The 20,063-nt window shown below is 38.2% G+C and overlaps 1 protein-coding gene across 1 annotated transcript in view; it reads right to left on the bottom strand.

Annotated features, from left to right (window-relative positions):
• Positions 1 to 20,063, bottom strand: part of prex2 (phosphatidylinositol-3,4,5-trisphosphate-dependent Rac exchange factor 2) — a 171,372-nt gene that overhangs the window by 54,652 nt on the left and 96,657 nt on the right. The window contains exons 20-25 of the mRNA XM_006633898.3: positions 19,270 to 19,406; positions 17,004 to 17,121; positions 16,125 to 16,309; positions 11,905 to 12,066; positions 9,292 to 9,514; positions 5,937 to 6,144 (exon numbers count right to left, since the gene is read on the bottom strand). Of these exons, the coding sequence (XP_006633961.2) occupies positions 5,937 to 6,144; positions 9,292 to 9,514; positions 11,905 to 12,066; positions 16,125 to 16,309; positions 17,004 to 17,121; positions 19,270 to 19,406 (1,033 nt within the window). The remainder of the gene's footprint in view (positions 1 to 5,936; positions 6,145 to 9,291; positions 9,515 to 11,904; positions 12,067 to 16,124; positions 16,310 to 17,003; positions 17,122 to 19,269; positions 19,407 to 20,063) is intronic.

Genomic DNA, 20,063 nt, shown 5'->3' with positions numbered 1-20,063 from the left:
CCGTTGAGTGGACTGTTCTAATTGCACCTTACCACCAGGGACTTAGTAAAAGCCACAGTACCTACCACCCCAGCTGCCACTCCATTTTAGGCATTACCTACTGTAAAATCCCATATTGTCTTCAACTTACCAACCAAAAAAAAACCTAAATTTGGAGACAATTCTGACACATCTTAAAAGTTTTTTAAGAGTGTACTGTACATATAGCCTATACTGCACATTTTTAAGTGTTGGCAAATATGCAGCAGATATTGTTCCCAGGCAATGAAGTGAAAGATGCATGAGATGTGGCTCGGGGATATGATGACATCGCACACAGCTCAGGAGAAGGCAGGGGATGTCAGTTCAGCAGGTACGAGACAGTGAGAAGGTCAGGTTCAACATCAGCAATGAACAGACAGTGATAAATGTGGACTGATATTAAGATGCTAAATTCTGATAGTTGTACTCATGGTGTTTTAGTCTGATTTACTGTTTATAGATGTGAGTTACGCATCATTGGGTAATATGGACATGGATAGACAACTGAGACTATGGTTGAACCATAATAGGCTAATTGACAATCCTTTGATATCATTTTTTGTTCTGTCACTCCTAATTATACTTGCATTTTGGTGGACAAATGTAGACAAACAATCAAGTGTATTATGTGTTTTAATAGTACATCTTAAAAATGGCACCATCATACAGTAGGTATCCCTGCCACCCCCAAATCTCAGCTACACCACTGCTTATCATAAAGAAAATGATCCCACAGCATTTTGCTGCCATTTGTTGTATCATCTAACATCACTAGTAATTTCTTTTAACATACAGAATTAGAACATAATTTTTCGATTTTAAAAAGACGACATATGTATTTTCAACATATTTTAAATGCATCTTCACTGCATTTTAATAAGCAATTTTCTAAGATCCTGGTAGAATTTCGATACCCTATATTTAGAGAGACTGAGGCCACTGTAGTATCTCTGTAGACTCTACGGTGGCAACTGTAAGAATGTACAAATAACACCATTCTGTCATTTTAAACAATCACATCCTTTTATAAGAATAATGAAATCTCTTTACACCCCATCAGCGTGTTGCAAGGTTCTTCATAAGTCATTTTACCATGTGAAGCAGATTCATGAGATTTGAAAAAGCATTTGCAGCTCTGTAATAACCACTTCGGGCAATTAACACAGAATGAAGCTGGGAACCCACATTTTCAAAGGGATTAACTGTAGAAGAAAATATGTTAATGTCGACTCTGACACTTGAAAAGCATGCTAATCGAAGCATCCTGGGTGGTCAAAGAGCAGCTAGCCGCCTCACGATCCCAGTTCGAAGAGAGGTGTGATCAGATTAACAGTCCCAATAGCTCCAAAACACATGGGCTCAAAAGACAAGCAACAACAGTCATCTGGCATCAGCAGCTGAGAGCCTGAGACAGTCTGCAAGGAAAACGCCACAGCTGGCATACAGTACTTGGTGCTAGGGTGGATTCCTTGTCACATATGGAATATGTCATCTAGTCTCATTAGCAGAAACGAATTACAAATAAAACATGTAGCACAGCGTGCTGTAAATGTCTGTGTAAAAGAGCAAAACAAAAGACTGACAAAGTGACAAGTACTGTAATATCTTCTCAAATGAACACTCAGGAGGGAGCAGAGAAAAGGCCCCAACCACTTATGTACTGTAAGATGCCAGAGCTTCAGTCTATACTCATAACAACAAACTGCGTTAACACGTAACAAAAAGTGACCAGTTTGTCGAGATTCTTTTCACTGTCATAAAACCTAATTCAAATAAAAATCCTTCAAATAGTAACAATTGCAGCCAGGATCCCCCCAGAGGCTCTCAGTCAGCACTCTGAAGATCAATAGCACTCCTGGGTTGTCTTCGAATTAATGTTCATCTTCACCTTGTACACTCGTCACAGAAAGAAAATGAATGAAAGCCTTGGAAAACCTAATCGGCAGAATGCCACTCTCGGTACCACGATCTTATGGATTACCGTGCATGTTTATTGCTTTTTAACATTGGTGTGAACTGCTGCTGTCAGCATTCTTCGAACATCTGAAGGACAATGAAGCCATCGCTGGTGCCTAGAGAATTCAGCGGTGGGCACAGCGAGGCCTTCAGAGAGGGGACTATTGATTGTTCTCAAGGGCAACACCAGTTACACTCCAGGGCAGGCACTTAAGAAGCTTTGATTACTTTGGGTTGAACTGAGTGCGGACTCGGAGCTGGAACAGTTCAGTTTCACCAACATGTAATCACAAACCAGATGAAAGTTCTTTCCTTAGCAATCAAGAAAAACATGGATTCAACCCAGAAAGGTCACAATGAGCCGTCAATTGTCTAACTGGAACACGATATCAACTCAGTGTTTCGATGATTCAACAGTAGTACACTAGGGGAAAAGGATGCCAGCTACATTTGCAGGTTAACATTCCTATCAATTCACAGGTTGTCTGATGTACCGTATCTCACATTTATTGTCCCAGCTGCACTTGAATATTCAAGCTCTTTTCCCACATTTTACTTATTTCACTGGAGAAGTATCTCAGGCAGGATCACTCTGCACTGTATACTCCCATTAGCATTGACAACGTTTCCAAATGAAGAATAAGCAAAAGTCTGTAAAAAACACATTTTGCACAACCACTAAAGTATTAAAATATAAGGATGACACACAACAAAATATTTTTCGGGTTTGCTTATGTGACTCATGCATTATTACTGTGAGGGCAACAAATCTTTACCATTTAAACACAGAACATGTGTCTTACTTGCACTACTATATTCCTATGGTATGTGTAAAGCCCTATGAAATTCACAGTTAAATCTGAATAGCTTGCTCAGCATCTTTTAAAAAGTCTGGTGTGTCAATCAAACCACTACAGAGAAATTTATCTGAATAGTAATGTATCAATACAACAGCTTACCACTCATTACAAAGCACCCTTACAATAGACGTATATCAATTTTGCATTAGATGTAATCACAAAAAGATCAGTGTACTGTATCTACAATAGGCTATTTAGTCTAAAACAGCCAGCAGTCATATCACTTTGCAACTCACTACTGGCAGCCCACTGAAGCTCAGCAGGTGTGAGCCTGGTCAGTACCTGGATGGGAGACCTCCTGGGAAAAACTAAGGCTGCTGCTGAAAGAGGTGTTAGTGGGGCCAGCAGGGGGTGCTCACCCTGTGCTCCATGTGGGTCCTAATGCCCCAGTATTGTGATGGGGGACACTATACTGTAAAAAGGCACCGTCCTTCGGATGAGATGTAAAACAGAGGTCCTGACTGTGGTCATTAAAAATCTCAGGGTGTCTCTCAAAAAGAGTAGAGGTGTAACCCCAGCATCCTAGCCAAATATTTAAGAACTATTAACACCCAATAAATTATGATCACTGAAATCATACTAATGAATTTTTCTAATAAGCTGAATTAAATAAATCTGAGAATAAAAGTAAAAATTCAAATAATGCACATTGTGTGCTGCAAGCCTGTGTGACTGTACACCCTTTTCATTTTCTTCCCTTTTGTGCTAGGAGCCCCTCAAACCAGCAACCTCCTATTAAGTACCCTGTTGTCCTGCGCAGCGGGAATGTGCTCTGCAACAATGAGGCCCTCTGCAGAAATAAACACAGCCAAAGATGTTGCCAGGACACAGAAATACAGTTGAACAGGTGGCAGAGCAAATGTAAACCAGTAAAAATAATATCTACAATAACATAACAAGTGTTTATTTGTTAATAAAATATTAAACCCATATGACTCCTATGCCATCTTAAGGACATTTGTAGTGATCTCACAAATTTGAAGATGTGATGGCGGAAATTACTGTGCACAATACTCTATAAAATGTGTTGTAAGGCTTTATATAATATTTTCATTTAGGATTTTTTCATTACAGTGTTTGCTGGCTTTTGATAAAAGTTCAAGGATTCAAATTGTGATAAAAAATATTCATTTTGTAAAAAATGTGTAATCTGTATATCATTTGTAAATATAATAAAATGCATCATCATCCTAAGGAAGTGAACACATTTTGTGAGGTACTATAAGTTGGATCACTACACTAGTAATGTCAGGGTTTTCACTGATAATTTGATTTTTAAATAAGGTGTTAAGCTACACAGAAGTTCTAGAATAATCTAATATAACAATGTTTTGTTAAAGACACCGAAAACGCACACAGAAGTCAGACAATGCAACCACTATAATTTTAAATGTAAGGATAAAAAAATGCCAAACAAACCAACGTAAACCAGGAATTCCTTCATCCCTTTCACAAGAAAGAAAATCCCTTTCTGTCCACATTCGGCACAAAATAAAGAAGGAAAATTATGTCGTCACAGAAAAATCCTTTTAACCTCTGGCACATCACAAAATATATGCTGATGTCTCAATGTTTAAATTATTTTGCCAATGGTTTTGCCAGCTCAAAAATAATTTTAAAAGCATAGCCTGAGGTTATGGTATCATCTGCTGCAACTTTAAGTAGTGACTGACAATCAAAGTAGAACAGGATATATACCACCCCTGGATCAAAGCACATTAAATGTCACTCTTTCCTCTGCACGCCTCTGTATTTAGACATTATTGAGCAAGAAATCCACACAGGAGAAGTATAAGAGCAACGATACATAAATCAAAGGGAAAACTCACATGTGGAACACTAAAGGAAAATTTCAAGACGTGGCATATGTGATGATGCATTTGTGTATAACACAAAACCAGATATTAATATCTGCTCTTCCATATTTATTTTAATTTTTCTCAGGTACCAGAATTTCTCAGTATGGTATAAACACTGCTTGATAAAAAAGGTTGGGTATGCACATCACATACAGTACCTTTTATTTCTATACCTGGCTGTGAAGCAGAAGTTCTGTTGACAGTTAACCAATAAACATTGTATTGTGAAATTGTAAATGTGCCCATCATGCAATTTGTTCAAAAGTGTTTGCCAATTTATAGGTAGTATACTAGTACTAACAGGATGAATGTAAAAAGGAGCTCCTTGTGTAAACCAAGATAGCAGCCAAACTGCCATTGTTTTTTTCATTGTTGATATATGGCCCGTAACACTAACTTCTAAACCTCTATTTACAACTACTTGGCCTATTAACTCCAAATGTGATCAGTAACATGATAGTGTCCAAACCATTAACAAATGTCACACTGTGGTTTATGTGCATCATACCAAGATAGCTACAAATCTGACATTTTGTTCTCACATCTAAAAGGGCCTCTGGGGAACTGCTCTCCCAATTGAATTGAAACTTTGTAGGTTTCCTGAACAGCCAAAGCTGCTTCCGATTTGCACCTGACTAGTAGCTGTAGATACATTTCTCACAGCAGGTTATCGAGGGTTTGGTGAAACATGGCACCGTGAGCAAGCAGCTCATGTTCAATGACCTGATTATTGCCATTTTATTCTCACAACTTAGTTCATTGCAGACTGGGGAAGGCTTGAACTGACTGAGTGAAATCTTGGCACATTTCATCACACTTAAACCTGCTTCAGACCTCAGCCTCAGGTGTTGCAGTGAGATACTTTTTGTGCCCACAACAGTATATCCCCTGCTTAGTGAAACACATGCCATACATGACTTCCAAAGTAAATAGGTGCCATTAATGTTTATCTGCAGTTCACTTGTACTGTCAAAATGGGAAGGACTTGCTTAGAAAGTCTTCAAAACAGATTGTAATTTCTTAATTGTAAGTTCTTAATTACTCTACTGTAACTGCAATACTTCCAATTCTTTTGACATTGAGGAGCTTGAGTTTCCCACAAACTGTGCTTGGCTAGGGCTCTTAAGGCCCAGGGAAGGAGGAGCACCTCTGTAGATCCTGAAATATGCAGCAGGGTCGGTTGTGGAGCCCGCTGATATACTGTACAGTAAAATGTCTAAACGTCTGATCAGCTACTCACTCGTGTATCTGACAGGCATAGCACTCCATCTCCTTCACCACAGTCTGCAGCTTGCTGAGCAGCTTCTGGTAGGCGTCCAGGGTGACCAGGTCCTCCTCTCGTAGCAGGAAGCGCAGGCCGTGACCCTCTGCCCGCCCCAGGCTGTGACCAGAGGGGGCGGCCATGGTGGTGATGGTGTGCTGGATGTAAACCATGGGGTTTAACTTCCCTGTTCAACACAATACATGACATGACATGTTATGCGGCAGGCCAGCTTCAGCTTTGACTGTGCAAGCATGAGTAGTACCACCAGGGACCCTTAACGCCTTTCACAGAGCATACTGATTTGAATATCACTTTCCCTGTGGGCAAACCACTCAGTCCATAGACAATTAATCAGATGGCTAATTCGCCCAGTTTGCAATCAGAAATAAATCGGGCCCCTGGTCCTGCAGTAGCAGTTTGCATATTTACCTAAATAAATGTTGCTATTCATATTTAATACGCCATATGTTAATTAGAAAACTGCTATTTTAAGTCATTCTGGTACATTTTCTAGACCGTTTCTTCTCCCGGCATAATTATTTGATACACTTGAGTTTTTTTTCTCTTCGTGATAACACATTTACATGGATTTATTTGGCTGATGGGTTCTATCCAAAATGACTTCCGTTTGTGTCCATACAGTATATACAGTTGTAAAAAGAAAGAATACATATGAAATTAGAAGCTTAGGCAACATAGAATCAGAAATTTTGATCCAATCATTAATCATGTAACCCAAAAACAGCAGTTACTTTTCTTTTCAATGTACATTCATAACAGTAATAATATTGTCTAATATTTTTGGGATTCACTTCATTTTCACTTAAAGATTAACTATTTATATTATTATTATGAGTCAGATGTTCTTTAAAATGTTTCTAATCAATATAAACATTTCCACTTATTTTAGAAAGGCGTTTCTTATAAACCATGCAGCACAGTGGCGCAGTTGTTAATCTTGCTGTCTCACAGCACTGAGGCTCTGGGTTCAGTTCCTGGGGTGCTATCGGCATATGGTTTGTATGTTCTCCCTCTGTTCTCATGGGTCTCCCCTGGGTGCTCTGGTTTCCTTCTGTACAAATGGCTCTGGTGTGTACAACTGAGTCTGTGTGTGCCCTGCGATGGACTGGCATCCCACCCAGGGTGCAGAGAATTCTGCCTTATGCTCAGTGCTTTCTGGAGTAGGCTCCAGGCCACCGTGACTCTGATCTGGATAAACGGTTATTGAAAGAGATGTGATGATGATGAGATGTTAACCCTTTGAGTGGTGATGACAGCACTTCACAGTATGTCAAAAGTCCAGTGGTCTCCTGGGAGTAATGATGGTTTTGCTTGTCCTAAAATATCGAACTACAGTTGCCACAATTACACCTTGATTATCTATGTTGAAAAAATATAGAAAGCTTTGACTTTGGTTGTCAAAATCATTTTAACAATGAATGCATAAGTATGGAAGCTAATTAGCATGGAAGCACTACTTGCAGTATTATTGCATTATCATGACATGACATTGTCTTATTTTACAATAATTATTGCTTTTCAATGAGAAAACATTGCTAACCTGTGAAGATGGAAAACACGATCTTACACAATGCAAATGCCTTGTGTGTCAATGCTTTTTTTTTGTTTTTACATATTTTTATGTCTGCATACTAAATGCACCACAGCAACATCGTGATACTGCATTTATGAGCACTGACTGCAAAATACCTCTTCATGCAGAGAACGCCACATTGAAGCACTACTGTTTTAATTTAATTTAATCTATTTAATTGCATTGCTAATACACTACTAATGGAAAATGGAAAGAAAGAAAAAAACGCACACCAATGACACAACAGCATTCTGTAACAATATTCGAATTCTGCAAGTTATACAGTATGTTCAAAATGTAATTTATTTAAAACATTGGTCCAGAAAACGGCATGTGATAAGAATATAGTAATTCAACTAATCTACTGTACTGTATATGTGAAAAACAGAATAACTAAACAATGTATGCTGTCCGATAAATGACTACCACAAAAAAGTTACAACACTCTATTATACAGTGTACAGCAAATTTTCCAGCCAAAATATGGATATGGGCCTTTACTGAAGAACTGGATGAATGAACTCTAATGTATTGATTTCTATTTTAATAAGATAAAAACGTAAAAAATATACGTAAAAAATATGGAAATAGTGGAAGTGTGTAAAAAGTTGTTTAACAGATACAGGAGTTAATTTTACGAGCGTTTAAAAACTAATAAGATTATGACATAACAAAATCCCTGTAGATCACACGATTTATGTGTTCCAGAGTGAAGCTTGCTTTGGCCTTTGGGTTGGGCGGCTTCCTGTTAAATTTACAGGAAACAAGGTTCCACATGCCAGTGGTATAGTAGCAGGGTACTGTACATTCAAACATGCTTCCTTTTTTTTCATTACAGGGGAGTTAATTTTATAGTCCTGAAAGCTTTCGACTCCCTACAAATCAAACCAGAGGAGCTCAGTGTTCTGACAGTTCTGAACAGCAGCCTGGAGCAGCACCTTCATGAACGCACCATGCTGTGACACAGCTGCTGTGTCCTGTCCCTGTAGAAATCACGCTTTCCCCATCAAGGACAAATGAAATGACAAATGACAGGCATTATCTGTGAACTTCATGTCTAAACTGGCAGTAAGGGAAATACGGTATAATGTTCTTACTGTAGTAAGTTGGGAGCACAATAAATAAACATGGCAGTGCAATTAAATCAATACCAATATAGACTTTGGTAGCTCTCAAGGAGCCTATCAGTAGAATTAATCAAATGTCTTAGTGAATTCAACACACAAGAAAAATATATTGTTAGACATGAGTTCAATGTTGAATGAACACAATCAGTGGTACAGACACAGGTGTTAACTGCACGGTTTTTATGAGCTCTTATAACTTCAGTTTATGGCAAAACTGGTGCATATTCTTCATACACCAAACACCTGCGCACAAGCACCTGTGAAACCACTCTGAACTTGATATCCCCCTCATCCTAACTACGGAAACGGCAGTCCTCATTTCTATTTATTTAACAGTTCTTTTTCCTGTTTTTATTGTAATGGCTTTTGAAGACAATGTCAATCATACTGCAGTTACAGAAGAAAACAAACTGTATGGGTGGGCCACATACTGTAAGGATAGTTGTTTAGGCTTTTGCCAACCAAAGTGCCAATCAAAAGAGTGACAAGCAGGAACAGCATCAAGGACATCAAGTGGCTTCTCATTGTCTGAAAACCTATGAGCCAAAGGCATAGCACTGATGACCAAGACAGTTTCTCTTGTTGCCATAGAGAATCTTGCCCTTCTCACCTTGTTCTGCATTCTTGATCACTTTCTCTAGCGTGGAGTTTTTCCGGTTATCCAGCTGGACACCAAAGGCACTTCCCAGGGAGGTGGTGGTTTTGGGATAAGACACCTCCATCACATTGATATGGCAGTTGGTGGGGCAGAAGTCACTGCTGTGCAGAGGGGAAACCTTGGTCTTGGCCTGCTTGAAGGTTGGCCAGGCTCGGTTCTTCAGCACTCGGGAAAACTAAAGACAAGAGCAGTTCTTCTTAATCATCTACAATGCCACAAATGCCCGTGCCTGTAAAATTTTTTATCACTTTTATCAAAATATAGCCAAACACACTAGTTGCTTTTCATTGCCTAGCAGATGTACTACTGTATATACAGTATGTTGTGTCAGCACATCATTCCCTGCGTTATGCATCATCTATCAGGTGTTTGCTCAAACCTGAATTTAATATGAATATTTTTTCATCTGGTGCTTCTAAAATGTTTGTTGACCATTGAATTACAGTCCTTTCTGCAAACTCGATTTTTTTTAGAATTTTACACTTCCAGCATTCTCCCCTTATCTTAACTATCTGTTTTCTGCTCTTAGTCCAAACACACTCATTTCCCCAGTTGCCTACTTCCAGTAATTTGAGTATTTATCTTTTATGATGAAATTCAGCACAACCCTTCTGAAAATCGAAATACACCACATTATCTATGTGTTCATTACTGCTGTTATTCATTCACAGATGTCTTAACAAATTACTAGGGCATCTTTTCTTAATCCACGCTGACTGTTCTCTGGGAACGTTTTTCCATACAGGTAATCCTTATACAGTATGTTAAAGAACGAGGAATAATTGGTCTATAATAATCAGTTGCAAGAGCTGTGTAATTATTTAAGAATAATATGTTGTTACCTTTAGTACAATTGGTAGTATACCATTGTACCCTGGTGATTAATTTATCTTGAGAGATTCTAGTACTCTACATACATCTGTTCTTCTCTGCTAATAATTACTAAAACAGAAATTTGTTCTTCTACTGCCTGAGACATGTTTTGACTCCTTCTTAAGTGCACACCTGAGTAAAATATTAATTTGGTATACAAGCCACTTCCCTTTCATTATTTAGAGGTTTCCAGTTATTGTGTCATACTACTGTATATACATTTTACTTAATGGTTGTTTTCCTGTTACTGTATAGTGCTGAAACAACTTACTAATTTTAGATTCTGTTGGGATAAACAGGCTAAATCAGCAAATGGCCTTATGTTCTTAAGTTCATTGCAATATGCCTTTCTCTCTTTTGGCCTTTCTTATTTATTTTCTATCTCATCATTTTTTTCTTTTTTGTTATCAATTGTATACTTTTCCTTAACTGAATCCAGTTGTTTTAATAGTTTTATGAAGTGTTTTTTCCCCAAAACAAGGTTTTGTAATTAATGCAAGATTCACAAAACATCCTTTTATCTTTGCTTTTCATCTGTACTGACAGCTCAGTATTTTCTTTATTCTTTGTAGCATTTCTATTTCTGGCAGTTTTGTTGTATGTGGAAAACAGCTGAGGGGATTCAGCTGGTCTACAACAGCAGGATGTGCTGGGAATAAACTCTGTCTCACCACATTCCAAGTCTCACTGCAACAATGGGGCTCACAGTCCTAACAGACTGTAAGCCTTCCATTTCTACAGTCTACCACATTTTTCAAGCAAGGATAAAACATATACAAATACACTAAAGAACTGGCCGTTCAAATTGCTTTCAGCTACATCCAGTAAAAGAGTTGATACATTATGTAACTTAGATTGCATAGCTCACAGTGTGTAAACCAGACACAAAAGTTCTAATAAAATGATTGTTGTTTTTGTTCAGAAAGGGTTCATAAAATTAATTCCACCCAAAAATGTTACATGGGGGTGTTTCTCGACCTTTAAAGTGGCTTGGCCAAGCAAAACACTGAGCCCTATGAACACGGGTTCGAACCTGGTTCAATTGTGAAAGCGATTCCCCAAGTAGTGGCAGACTAATTGCCTGAGCTCTGGTGAGAGCATGATGAAATTAGTCAGCAGGGCTTCCTCAGCTGATTGAGGTACAGCGCTCCCTGCAGCCCCCAGGGGTATTGCAGGCATTCAGTGAGGATCAGCTGTGAGCCTCTGTTTGACAGGTGTGGCTCGAAGGTGAGAGGAAGAGAGATGCCTGCCTACACTTCCTTATTGACCCCTGTGCACCCTGCGCAGTCACGGGATTCATAGCTGGGAGCCGAGACATGAAAGACACACAGTTGGTGATTCCAAAACAGAGTGGGTCTAACGCAAAAAACTGGCGATTCTAGATTTCTAAAAGAATTTACATTAAATTACACTTTTATGAATGACGTGCACTGTAAGTTTGAAAATGTGTATAATCGTGTACAATCCATTGACCCCAACTCTGACGTGCTCTGACGTTCTGTGGAGGAACATTTTTTTTAATCAAACACCTATTTTAAATGCCTGACAATCACATATTTAGTATATAGTTTTGCTTAAAAGCTTCTATGTTCTGAAATGGTAAAAACATTTTGGAAGCAGATGTCTCCTAATGTGATTTTTTACTTCAGGTGCAGCACACTCCTTTTTTACAAAAGCCCTCTCCTCCATTACCTTTCTATAGTTGGTTATTCTCCTGTTGATGTGCTCAATTCTTTCATTGCACATGACAGCAAAGCTGGCCTGGAGGTCTTCTGGGATCCCATCATTGATGGAGCTCAGCCTCCCACAGGTCTGGACAAACTGGTCATCACTCTTAGCTAAAGCTTCAAGAATCTGAAAGGAAACACAGTCACATTAACTTGTGTTTTCACTCCACTAGAAAATTTTTTCCTGAATTAAAGATCTAATAACGAGGGAAAGAGGTGACAGTGTGTTAAAAGTGTTTCAAAAGCTCCGTACAACTGAAAGCTCTTCAGGAGTGAATGACTGAGGCCATTAATAAGGGAGAAGGCTTGCTGATACTCTGCAGCCACATGCACATCCCAGTCAGAGGCAATTACTGGTTGAGAGCCCTTTTCAACCTCTCTATATCTGACCTCTCCATAAGCAGCTAAGACCAAGCTGTAGCATTCAGGCCAGATTACCATGCATCACATTAAGCACATCACAGTCTTTTATTACAGGTACAGTATATACAGTATATGATACCTGTACATATGTGGCCTATTGTTTAAATGTCATGTCATTTGCCAAACCGCTTTATACCACACGATGTCATGGGAAGCCAGACCCTACCCAGAAAGCAACAAGCGCAAGACAGGGTACACCCTGGAGCAGTATATATAAGTTTTGTATAAAAATGTGTTTGAAATTTGCATATTTGTTATTTTTCTAACACCTTTAGAAAAGGTTTAATGTTTCTGTGCTCTTACTTGGCTTTTACGTTAACATCTGAACAAAATGTTAATATCTCACAATTACAAGTGTCTATTTACAATTAATTGCAAATATACTGTTGTACAGTGCAATGAAGTGCAAAACATACAGTAGCATAATCAAAATCTAAAGAACATCGAAGAAGAGAAAAACCATTTACTACAGTTCAGTATTATGAAACCAGAATGAGACTGCATTGCCATAGTTTAGAAACTACTAATTCATGTTTCCTACAAAGAGGAACTTTTGTATAATTGTTTGTCTTCTCTAAACTGTAGTTTATTTTAGTTTCCACTATGTTCTTCCTTAAATGTGGTGATTTTCTTTCTCTTCTAATTTCTAACACTTACAGTATGTAGTGCTTTTCTAGACACTCCACACTTTACAGGTAATGGGGACTCCTCATCACTACCACTAATGTGTAACCCACACCTGGATGATGCAATCTCACCAGACATCAGCTCTCAGTTGGGAGGAGAACAAAATGATGAAGCCAGTTCATAGATTATTAGCAGGCCATGATTGGTAAGGGCCAGGGAAAAATGTGGCCCTACTCTTTTTGAGAAATGCCCTGGGAGTTTTAATGACTACAGAGAGTCAGGACCTCAGTGTTATGTTTCATCCGAAGGACGGCGCCTTTTTTACAGTATCCCCATCACTATACTGGGGCATTCGGACCCACGCAGACTGCAGGGTGAGCGCCCCCTGCTGGCCCCACTAACACTTCTTCCAGCAGCAACCTTAGTTTTCCCCAGGGGGTCTCCCATCCATGTATTGACCAGGCTCACACCTGCTGATTATAGGCTAGGCTATAATTAGCAGACACCATTGATTCGTGCTTCTGATCTATGAACTTAAGAAAGGTTACAAATTAGGGGGTGGGCATTGGGCCCTGATCTTCCAATTGGTAGTGAGTATTTAATTGATCAAAATATCTCATTCAGCTGTTTCTTGAAAGACACCACAGTAAGCAGCATGGCTATGCAGCTTGATCCATTCCAAAACATATGGAAGACGTCATAAGTCATTCTTGCACTGGAGGCTCAATAATCTTCTTTATATCAATCCATTTTCAGCCATTGTGTTGCCAAAATCATTCAAATAAAGCAACAACCTCTTCCACTTCAGGATTTTAAAATACATCCAATTTATATATTTTATATTCAATTTCACTACAAACAATGATAATAAAGTGTTTGCCAGTGGAAAGAATATCAGTTCTCCTGAGGCTCATTAAAATCCAGAATCATGCCCATAAAAGAAAACATGAAATTGGTTATTGTACCAGTGATTTTCAAAAGATGGCCTATAGTGAATACAAGGAAAAGTGAAAATTAAATGGATGGTTATAGAAAGTATTTTGAAGTCCTTTGGGCCAATTCCAGGACAGGCGCAGATTGTCTTCAAAGAGACAAAAGTAACTGAACAAGAATAATTTCCCTGGCTGCTTTTCATGGTCACGATTTTCAAGATAACTACTGTAAGAGTGTCTCAAATGTGCTTCACTACTTCACATCCTGCTGTTAAGAAAGCCGTCTTTTAATAAAATAATAGTAAGTTTGTGTTGTTTTATATAAAGGAGGCCTTCAAAATTCAGGAATTTCAGGATTTAGTACAGACGGTCTCAGTTCTGAGTTGTAAATGCACTTCTGTATAGTTTACACCTATGCATTCTGGTTCATATTTCACTGTAGATTCTTGAGGTGACTGGGTTGACTTAGACAAGAAGTATTATGTTGTTTTACTTTTAAATTTTGCTATTATTTTTTCTTCTCCCGAGAAGATCATGTGTTCAAATTGGGATATATCTCAAAATCTCATTTTAACTAGAAGCACAGAAAAATAGGTAGAATACATCCCTTGATCAAATTAGAAATGTCCACAAAATGTATTGTTCAATTATATCACATGTAAGTATTGTGAGTTACACTTTTGAGGAAAAGACCATTTTAAACCACCAGCATGATGAAAAAAACTTCAGCACTGTTACAATAAAATGTATTACGCATACTATTATATATGTTTACAGTTACATGTTAATTTCAGTAATTTCAATAACAGCCCATTAAATGGCTATATATACTAAAGTATTTTCCAAGTCTCTGCATCACAAGTTCCACACTTGTGTCATCATTTCTGTACAATTAAATTATTACGAAGTTTTCAAAAATAAACCAGACATATTGAGACAATTAACTCAAAGGATATGACCAAGGCGTTTCGTTGTAAAATGCAAATAAGCGAAAAATAATTTTGTAAAGTGAGTATTATAAAGCAAAATTCTGTATCTATGGATACTTAATGGAAAACAATAATAAAACCAAGAGCCATTGTGTCACTCAGACTTTGTATTTTTCCATTATTTTCAATCCTGTGGTTAAAATGAAATCTTGCTCTATAAATGGATTTTATATATGAAATTGTCAGTAATGGTAATGATATCTGTACCTCAGCGCTCACAATGTACATGTGATACTAAATATAATAGAAAAAGCTCCCTAAGCTCTATGAAAGCTATCGTGCACATTTTTGTTCTACAGCTGAATCGCCCAAACATGAACGAAGATTTAAGAGTTTATATAGTAAAACAAGCCATGGTTTCACTGTAAATCCCACCTATTAATTGTGGCAGGATGTTCTGCATTAAGTAAATAAACATACAATGGTACAATAAGAGAGCAGGCGAGGGACAAAGTCAGTTATGAAATATACTCTGACCACAAAATCCACAGTGCAAAAGCAGAAATACAGGGCCCTTTGCTTTTATGGATATATTAATGTACTGCAGAAAAGAGCAGAAAGACATTGTGGTTCAAGCCAACCAGAGTCTAGAAGGAATAGCCTGTGTTGTATAAATTTATTTAAAAGTGGGCACCATCAAATTCCCCAAGATAAAACAGGCTTTGCAGCAGAAAAGCCTTTTTTTTCTAACTATAATAAGTAGGAAAGTCTAGTGAGACTGATAGCTTATTAGTTTGACAGCTACTTCCAGAAAAAAGGTGCTACCATGACACTGAAAGCATGCCGCATAGCCTGAAATGGACTAATTAGCTATTACTACAGTATATCAATCTTTTTTATATCTCAAGTCTCGAGACTTTAGAAATAGTTATAACAAGTCTTGGATAGAAAGTTGCAGTCATATAAGTAGTCAATTCTATTTTAAAAGAATTTTGCTGCCTTCATAAAATGAAAGAAAAACTCGCAACATGAAAAGGCAGCACTGAGCAATAAACAACTCCTTGCATAATATCTCCAGCCCACCTTTGACCTAAAAAAAAGTGCAGGTATTCAATTTGCTTTGTTCCTAATTATCCATTTGCCCAGGAAAACCGGCACTAGGGAAAGGAGGTATGTTTGCATCTATTTATTATTCAACACACAGAATTCAGACTCTTCCCCAGATCCCCCTTCTATGGCCTCAACAGGGATGCAGTATAAACGATCCTCAGTACCTTTGCGGTTAGCCCAAAAAAACCCTTGGGCTCAACCATCTTCTCAAGAACGTGGCATTTAATCCCAGCCGTGCTGTCGTACTCATACACCACTCCATATTCCAGCTGCACATTGTCCACGGTCAGGCTCACATGGTCCTTCTTCCCATCAATTATGGCAATGGTGTTGAATTTGTCCATCACCTCTGAAACACAGGAAAGCACACAGGCAGATCAAATCGCTCAGTCCGTCACGACAGCACTGATTTACATAACAGCATGTGGTTATTCCAAATCTTCACAGTTAAGAAGTTAAAATGAGCTGCTAAAGTGAATTTCACAGTGGTGAAAACGAAAACAGACTGCGTTTCATGTCACTGAGGTTTAATTACTCAACCGCACGTACTGCACGCAGTTTTGTGAACCCCCCCAAAAAATAAATGGCTGCCATTTTTCTATAGGGAGGTGGTATATTGTGCGGTGTGTTTGCCCAATATGATCATTTCTTTGTTGTCAAAGAAACACGAGGACACAGAGAACTTTAAGTAATACTCTGAAAAGCAAATGTGAATCAGACCATTCAAATATATTAACTGTTGGAACAATTCAATTCAGTATTCAGTAAGTGGAATACACTTCAGGAAAAATAGAAAGTTTTTAGTGACGTTTTTGTGGTAGAGAATTAATTTAAACTTAAAGGTCTTAACAATAAACTCTGCTTGTTTGAAATAAAGCAGTATATGATTATTGGAGTGAAAAGCTGTTATAAAAACTGTTGGGCTTACGGGATAATTATGGCTTCAAGCACTATGATATTTTCCACACATTGTACTCTCTTCTAAATTTAAACTGCAAATGAGACTTCACTGTTTAACTTTCTTTCTCAAATGAAATGCATACCTTCCACTTTGCACTCAAACACATCACCACTGTCTTCTGCACAAGGCTTCAAGTGTGCTTTCTGCTGGTCTTCTTGAGCGCTGTCCCTGCTGTTGTACACCCACTTTATAGAATCTTGCTAGAAAAGAAAAGAATTAAAGGGAGTGGTGATTTACACTCGTAAAACCTGACCACTCATTTAAAAATGTTTTGTTCGGTGCTTGGTCTTAAGTTGCAATTGAAATGTTTCATTAATAGGTTTTATTTGTTGATTGAACACTAAATATAATTTTTCAAAATCCCAGAAATCATTTCAGTTTGAGAAACTGAACATTTTGGATTTTTTTTTTACCTTAAACATTGTCCTCTACAGCCAAATTCAGAGAAATATTCTATATAAACATTGATTTAGAATTAGTTACTTGTAGGTAAAAATCAAGTACTGTATATGAGACAGTGATTCATGAAAAACATAGCACAGGAAAATGAAACAGTCCAATTTTGCACACCACATAGACCAGGCATCACAGAATGAAGTCACAGTTCCCTCTGCTTCCAAACGCCTCTGCTTTCAGGGCTGTGCTGTAATCAGCTAACCAACACTCACATGCCTTTCGGCCAGAATGACATGATGTTTTTCCCCCAATACCACAGAGGGCTCTTTGCCACCCAGCAGCAGGGTGTTCCCTCTTATAGAGGCCTGAACACAGCCGCAGCGCTGTCAGTGAACTACAGGGAAAATGAATAAATCACAGACATGCTGGGTCTGGCATCTCCAGCAATTAGAATCGAGGGACCAACTCCTAGTGCAGCAGGGATGCAAAATGTCGAGAGAGGTTCTCTTATCCATTACAGAACCATTACAACCCATCAGAGAAGGAGCTCAAACTATTATTTTTCCACTGAAGTTACCAAATCTATTTGAAAAGCTAACAATGATGCACAAAATACTGTCATTGACGTGCAGTATTTCTGTTCTCTATACAGTAGCCGTGACCCTAGTTTCTCTGCCCATGCAGACATCCTTTACTGTATTCTCACTGTCTCTCACCTGTGCCCTTATGATAGGGCTGGTCTGTCATAAACCAAGGGGATATAATTTCCACCCACACCACTCATCTCTTTCTTGACCTCCTAACTCTCACAGGAATCCACTTCTCCCACTATACTGCAAGGTTCTGGATTAGAAATGAGTTCTGGGTCTCATTCTATTTCTCCTAATTGTGGCTTTTAGATTTTGGGTGTAATATTTAATCATTTTACCTACTGTTATGTTTTTGTAGTGGGATGGCGTTTACTGTTTCATTATTGTTTGTTTTAATTATTTATTCATTTTACACATATAAGATATTGTATAAATATAGGACATCAGACTTTCCAAACCAGCATTCTTTGTACAGGCACTTTATCACCAGCCACTACACTCCTGAATACTCATTTTAGGAGGGGGTTCTGACTTCCTAATCGATATGGCCAGGCTGTCATTTCTTGGGCCACGGTTAATTCCAAAACATGCCCTCATTTAACACAAAGCACACATTAGATTACCTCATTACGTCTGGTAATGTGCTTCAAAATTCAGTGTCTCCAAAATACAGTGCAAAATGCTGATTTGAGATTTCCTACTCTACTCTCAAACGTTTTCTATTTTTTACTGTAATAATTGTGTAAGACATTTTCATCTAACTGTGCACACCTCAAGAAAAAAATGGAAACAACTAAGGTAGCTAAAGTACAGTTTTATTAGAGTCTGACTTGCCCTGATTCCTGTTTATTTCTGCTGATTCATGATTCACAGAGTGCTTTCACTGCAGTGTGACATATAACTTTATGGGAAGGTTTAAAGACTCCAAACTGGGGGTTTCACAACTTAAACTCAGGATTGACACATTGCATTGGTGGCGAATTGTATTTAGGAACGCGATTTGTTTTCCTACGGCCAACTGCTGAATTAAACTCAGTGGGTTCATGTACAGTACATTGAGGGCATAGGGATCTGGTCTCTGTTTTCCTGATGAAGCGTCTGTTACAGTGAGGTATCAGCTAACACGTTTATTGGTTCAATCTTGAGCCAGAACACATCACAGATCAGAGATACTGAAAACGGAGGGCTGTGCAAGGTAAAATGGTGCAAAGCTTAATATGAGTATAGCATAGCAATTACTGCAGTTTTCGTTAATTTTTTTTTTACATTAAGGTAAATTGTTGAAATGAAAAGAAATTATTGCTTTTGAAATAAAAATAACTGCAAGGAGACAACTGCGTCATTTTGAAGCCCGCGGGTTACCTGGGATGGCCGTCTGTATTTCCGACACGCTGTGACATGGGCAATGACACTGGCATGGCTCTCCTTGCTGACATTAATCCCGTTGACCTTGATTATACACTGGCCAGGGTGAAGGCCTGCTACAGCAGCCACAGTGCCTGAGGATCAAGAAAGAAAAAGAATGAGACAATCAAATCTTACTTTATTTCACGCAGTCGTCTTACGGCAACCCTCTGCAGATGAACACAAATTGTGACCTGGCCAAAAAGGTTTTTACTTGTGCTTTGGTGTAACAAGCAGATCATGCTACAGTTCACCAAAAACGTGTGACCTTAAATCAAGGGCAACACCTATTACTTGCTGGATTTCATTCCAGCACACAAACCTCTATTACACTTTTTCCTGTACCAGGGAGCAAAAATGAATTATAAGTATATACTTTAGTGTAATAAAGACTAGACATATTTTAGCTTGTAGTACCTCCTACATACTGTACTGATGTAGGAACACCATACTGTTACGCATCTCAATAAATTAGTTATAGGAAAAAGTTTTCACCGTGTAAACATTATAAAATACAGTTAAACTAGAGTAAGAACCTCGTCTTTACTTTACTTAGTCAACATAATACTCAGCCTCTATCGAATATAAACAAAAAAAAGGAATACACAAACATGAATCTAAAGCATTGATAACTACCATGCTTATGATCTGCAAGCAACATTGCTATACGTTTTATTATGACACAAAACATGCCAAAACAGGAGAAAAGTGCTCCTGTTTCTGTAATCCCTTGAAAAGCTGAAGGACCCTGC

Source organism: Lepisosteus oculatus, chromosome 6 (genome assembly GCF_040954835.1).
Source record: "Lepisosteus oculatus isolate fLepOcu1 chromosome 6, fLepOcu1.hap2, whole genome shotgun sequence".
Lineage (NCBI taxonomy): Eukaryota > Metazoa > Chordata > Actinopteri > Semionotiformes > Lepisosteidae > Lepisosteus > Lepisosteus oculatus.
Note: the sequence above shows the minus strand (reverse complement) of the source record. Positions and strands in the feature narration are given on the sequence as shown.